The 6,194-nt window shown below is 39.6% G+C and overlaps 1 protein-coding gene across 1 annotated transcript in view; it reads right to left on the reverse strand.

The window, feature by feature from the left end:
* Positions 1-6,194, reverse strand: part of ints6 (integrator complex subunit 6) — a 38,816-nt gene that overhangs the window by 7,331 nt on the left and 25,291 nt on the right. The window contains exons 9-15 of the mRNA XM_015392207.1: positions 4,823-4,955; positions 2,557-2,651; positions 2,356-2,466; positions 2,063-2,278; positions 1,861-1,987; positions 275-417; positions 10-196 (exon numbers count right to left, since the gene is read on the reverse strand). Coding sequence (XP_015247693.1) covers positions 10-196; positions 275-417; positions 1,861-1,987; positions 2,063-2,278; positions 2,356-2,466; positions 2,557-2,651; positions 4,823-4,955 — 1,012 coding nt within the window. The remainder of the gene's footprint in view (positions 1-9; positions 197-274; positions 418-1,860; positions 1,988-2,062; positions 2,279-2,355; positions 2,467-2,556; positions 2,652-4,822; positions 4,956-6,194) is intronic.

The following is a 6,194-nucleotide window of genomic DNA, read 5'->3' on the forward strand; positions in this document are numbered from 1 at the left end:
GAATGTCACCTGTTGAGTGGCGTGGGCTGGCGGGAGGGGTGACTGGAGGGGTGTAGGCCCTGCCCAGACGCAGAAGAGGCGACATGCAGCGCCGTCTTTTGGGACCGCCGCCCGGCATGTTGCTACTCTCCCCGGGTCGCTTGCCCTTGTTCTGTGGGCCGGTCACAAACTCGTCCGCCTCATCGATCATCATACCCTGAAAGAGCAATCAGCGTTAAATCGTTTCAGTGTGAATCTCCAACCCTCTTTAGTTCGTGTTTAGATGGATGTGTACCTTCTTGTCCAGTTTGAAAGGGTTTCCGAACGTGTGCAGACGTTTGGGCTGTTCGGGATCTGCGTCTCGGAGAGGCTGCGGAGCAGATTTGAGGAAGTCTTGGTAATTTCCCATCTGGGCGATTGGCACGCTGTGGAGCTGGTCTGGAAACAAGAGGAGCGGTTGGAACCATTAAAGGGGAAAAGCACGGAGGTGCGGGTTATCAACACTTTTTACTGAATGTTTACTGATCCCTCAGGAAGCACTGGAACTTCACCAGCTTTCTAAAAGAAAACCGTTTCCTGTGACGTCTGCAGGGAAGCAGAACGTAGGTAGGATGAATATTTTCTTACAAAGCTGCTTGCCTTAAACTTTTTTTTTTTTTATCTCTCTCAAGCAGAGCATGTGAGCAGAGCGTGGAGCGAGCGCTGGAGCAGGAGAAATATGGTGGAGCGCAGAGCGGTTTACACTTTAAAGACCGGAGCCAGGATTTCGCTCCACGCCGGTTCGCTCCGACTTTATCTAAATACATGTTTGACTTCAAACTAGGCCAATGCCTATGCTGTCTGTGCCTATCATCTGTTTTAGTCCATTTTTTAACTTTACAACGGAATCGCTGAAATGAAGATTGAATATTGTGCGATAAAAAGTGGGATAAAACATCATAAAAACACACTAACTATTCTTAACAATACAGAGTGGGTTTACCTAAAGTAATTGTGTTTTTGAAAATAGATCGCATACATGCATTATAGCTATTATCTCATTTGCAATGGGATGCAAAGTTACCTTATGTGTAATCTAGTGAAATGCATTAATATCATTAATATTTAAATAGGAAACGTGGGGCAACATGAACGGAGCGAGGTGTTACGTTCACAGCTGGGAAACAGTGCGATAATTTAACAGCGAGTTAAATAAGAAAATAAACATGTATCGGTCACATCATTCAATGAAACACCGTGTGTCCCAGGGACAAAATTACATGAAGGAAAAATGTCAGAAAATGCTTTTTCCTGGAAATTTGTGCGAGCGTGAAGCGATTTCTCCGGGCGGCGGTAAAATTAAGGTGATCGCCGAGCAGATTTTGAGGGGATCAGAATCAGAAATACTTTAATAATCCCAGAGGGAAATTACTTTTGTTACACGCTCCAGTTACAGTTTTGTATTATATATACACACATCCAACTATACAATATAATAAAGATAAAAAAAATAAAAACAAGAATAAAAAGTGATAAAATATATACACATATAGCTCTTCTGTATATATGGGGGCAATGCCGGAGAGAATGAGCGAACATCCTCCTGAGTGGGAATTGTAAGACGCTCCGCTCCGTTCACATGAGCTTTCTACACTGACTTTGTGGAACATTCCAGATTTAGAAAGAGTCTAAGACAGGAATTTTCCATATTGCTATAAATCGGTGATCACCCTCGGCAGCTAGGTTGGAAAAATATTAAAAATAGACCATGAGACTTATTTATATGATCTTTGTTGAAGAGAAAGTAAAGTGTTTAAACTTTGTTAATCTGGATACAAACCATACAACTCTGATCAGAGCTTCTCTCATTAACACATGAAGCCCATTTCCATGGATATTTACCGGAGTCCTGCCCTCGTAGAGTACAGACAGTGGTGTTGAGCAGGTTCCTCCTCATTCGGCTGAGCTGATCCAGCAAGTGGCTGCGTGGGATGTCGTAGGGGTTCCTGAAGCTCTGAGGCTTCAGGCCCTGAGAAGACGAGGTAAGAGGAGTTTAAAATACACCCAAAAACAACTCTAGTGCACTGTGATCATTGCTTCTTACTTTGTTGAGTAGTGCCAAGTGAAAACCCTGAAACTCTTTAGGGTTGAGCTCCATAGGCAGAGTGGGAGCCTCCCCTGTGAGACTCTGCAGCTGCTGGATGAAGTCCCTCCTCTGTGCTAAAGAGATGCCGCCTCCCCGCCATCGGACCTTGATGCCGGGCTCTGGAGGGGCTTTCTTGCCAATCGAGGCAATCAGGCGGTCGTACTCTATTTTTGTCTGGCAATGCAACAAAGATTTATTCTGTTAAAGTCTGTGTGCAAGGCGGTGACAGAGTCATCGAACCAGAGACCAACCTGCTGACTGAGCTTCTTCAGGTAGGACACCACGCTGTAGCTCAGACCGTACTCCATGTTCTCAGCCAGGAGGTTTGGTGCCCCCATTATTCTCAGGGCCTTTCTGAGAGACTGTGGGAGGAACAGATGGAGAGAGGACGTGATTTATTAGCCTTTGTTTAGAAAAAGTGGGAATAACCCAAATTAGCAGCATCAACTTACTCCGATATAATAAGGAGGCATGGTCTTCAAGTAGTTCTCAAAGGACTGCCTCCATTTCAGGGTCGGCTTGAACTTGTGCACTTTAATCAAGTCGTCTAGAGGAAGATCAAGCAAAACAATGTCAGACCATTGCTGCTACTACTACACTGATTTATTCCATTTATTCCAGCTTCTTGCTTTAATTCTGGTCAGTGGTGATTCATTCCTTTTGTGTTGGCCAGTACCCTACTTCTTTTATGATTTTAACTATACATTTATACTGTTCTTTTTCAGTCTGGAAACATTATAAAACCATCAGTGATTGTCATGGCACAGATATGGTCCTTGTTATCCCATTGAGGAGGCGGTTATTCCAAAAGTGTCCAATTGGACGAGTTTTTTTCTTTTAGATCCAATCATCTCTAGAGTGTTTTTTTTTTTAGTTTTTTAGTTTGGTTTTTAGCACATCCTCTCATTGGAATATAAGTTTACTTGCTGGTTTGAGCAGAAAATAAAGGATTATAAGGCAGTTCTGTGTCTTTATTATTGGACCGGTCGACTGCGTTCAAATGAGCCCAAGCATGATGCCGCCACCAACATTCCTGACAGCTTATTCAGCGCTTTTAGTTCTGAAAGCCTCACCTCTACTTCTAAAAAATTAATAAAAAACAATCCACTGGACTTTGTTTCCAAGTTTGAAGACGTTTTGCTTCCCATCCAGGAAGCTTTCTCAATCCAAAATGTCTGGAGTAGCGTTTGAGTTCCAGGCTTATAGAGAGGCCCAAACAAAAGCCTTGTTATGGCTTAGAAAACATGCTAATATAACCAAAAAACAGGTCCACCACTTGTAATGGGGAGCTGTTGAGGTCATTGTTGGCCTCCAAAACGCGATACTGGCCTATGCCTCTGATAAGGGAGTCATTAGGGTCATTGTTGGGCTGGCGTTTGATCCCCTCTATCTCTCCAAAGAATATTCTTATCCATGTAGCAGTGTGTTTATAACGGCCGTCTGCTGCCTGCGATGTTCTAAAGCATCTAATTTTCTGAGGTGGGAAGTTTGGATCGGACTGTTTAATAATGTAATAATCTACCAGAATGCACAAACAGGACGATGATCCCAAATACATCAAAGCTGGTTTTTAAATAGACAAACCAGTGGGGGGCGTGTTCCCTAGGTGGGGGGCAGTGTAACTTCAGGGGTGACGCAAAAAAATGATCTATTTTGAGATGGTCTTTTTTTAAATGTTGAGTAAATTAAACAGATAAAATAGAAAAATTTAAAGAAGTCGACAGTTTGGTCATTTAAAGCTACAGAGTGTAATTTTCAGCGACATCTAACGTCCAGACTGCAGACCGCAGCAACATGAACATTTCCCCCCCAACAGTACGGCGAGCGTTACGGGACAAAATGTCTTCCACGACGTCCGCATCACCTACCTTCACAAGTGATGAGGTTTGTTTACATAGATAATTTTACAGATAGTATTCTCAGGCATAATACTGCCATCTATTGTTCAGTACCGTCTCAGTTCATCTCTCTCAACTTGCCGTAGTTACTTTCGAGCGTAATGGGCGATCTCGCAATCGCTAGTTTGTTGGCTCTGCGCTGCCGTAGCACAAAGATGTCTGCCTCCATGGCTGCGAGACCCGCTCCTATGTAATTATAAATAACGAATTCTAAGGCAACGCAAATATTAAGGTTAAGAGGCTGAGCTCGTAGATGATGATAAATAACATAGTTATGTATAATATATTACATTTCTGACTGTATATCCCTGTAATTATTACACACTGTAGCTTTAAGGGAGATTCCCATTCATATAATTGCAGTATTTATTCACTGCATGTGGTTTTCCTTGTTTAAATGATGAAAAAAAAAATGTTGTAGGTGGTGGAAGGGGGGCTGATGAAAACTTCTTATAAACCAATACTTTTGTAGCTTGTATATCTTTAGGACTGATTGTAAAATAGCATTGTGAGGAATATAGAAAACTTTGAATATCATCAAACTTATGAATCCTGTTCCAGTTTTTTTTTTTTATAAGTACAACAATAAAATGTCTATAATAATCAAATTCCTACCCATGATGAATTCATATAAACCTCTGACCTGAAATGTACCCTAACCCCTGACCTTTAACTCCACAGGAGCACGATGAGTATAAAGAACCAACCTAAAAACATCAGCAAGGAGCTACAATACCGATGCTTTCTGATACGGAAACTTTACACGAGGTAAAAAAAAAAGAAAATCTCTGAGGTTAACTAGTTTGGACGGCAGTCTTACCCAGAAGAGGCAGAAGCACAGGGTAGTTGTAGGGCATGACAAACAGGTTGACACAGTTAAGAGCTGTGCTTGCCTTTAGATAACCAAACGGTTGACCCAGGTCACTGTACTTGGCACTATTACTAACAAATACCTGCAGAAACAAACAGAAGACAAAGCAAAGAGTTACTTCAAAATTATATTTGATGCATTATCAAAATGAAGCACAGTAATTAAATTTAAACCGCTTTGAGGAGATATTTAAGAAAAAACACCATCATACGTGTTACATCAACTTGGTATGTTATATATATTATATATTTGATGTGTTTATTGCATTACCTATAATTTTTGCATTTTTATTTAAAAAAAATGACCAAACTTTTCTGGTTCTAATGCCTTTTATTTGCATCTTTTTTTTTTTTATATATACACATTAGCTGTATGTTTGTTTATATTGAATGTATAGACCTAAGAAATAGATGCAGGGAAATGCAAAAAAAATAGGAATCCAAATAAAAATGGAAAACCAAGATAATTACTAAATACCTGAAATTAGTGTAAATCTATAGTCAGAAAAGTAAATTCCGATATCTTTTATATAAATATCAGCCTCCACAAATAACTTTAACACAGTTAAAAAAAAAAAAAAAAGATTGGCGTCCCTTTAACAGGAAACTCGTGTTTATTTCTGCAAAACTGTAAGAAATTCAACGTCAGCAAACGGGACAGAGTTTAATATTTCCTGGTTTGTTGCAACAGCTTTTATCTGTGCAACACTTTGAAACTCAAATTAAGATTCACACTTCAAGAATATTTATATCAGTTAAAAATAAATAAAAATAATCATTACATTGCATTAGTTATAAAATTTTTCAGCTCATGTAATTCAAGTTTAACAAAATGGAGAATCATTTCGGAGGAGGCGAACACACACGTCTGACTGGACGACAGCTCATCTCTGCCTTCTGCTCCCTGCAGACTCATCTGACGGTTCTTATCCCCACAGCTCAGCTTCACATTATGACATTAAAAGAAGAAGTGAAATGACACACGGTCGTTTCTATATTCTGTGAATCCCCTCTTAACTCAATTTAATGCAATTTATTAAGATTAAGATTTTATGAGACTAAAACAAAGTAGATTAAAACAGAGTGAATATGATAAACTATTTTAATAAAAAAATCAAAAAAATATATGTGGCATTAATATTCAAGCCCCCTTAACTTTAACACTATTAATTAAAGGCAGTAAAACCAAATACCCTTTAAAATTCTTTTAATTCATACCAGTCTGTATTACGAAGCTAAATAAAAGTTTACAGTTTGCTTATTAGCTGTGGAGGACTTTAAAGCAGAACCCTAAACTTTAAAAATCTCAAAACACAGTTAAA

This window comes from Cyprinodon variegatus, unplaced genomic scaffold (assembly GCF_000732505.1).
Source record: "Cyprinodon variegatus isolate N-32 unplaced genomic scaffold, C_variegatus-1.0 Scaffold578, whole genome shotgun sequence".
NCBI classification, from domain to species: Eukaryota; Metazoa; Chordata; class Actinopteri; order Cyprinodontiformes; family Cyprinodontidae; genus Cyprinodon; species Cyprinodon variegatus.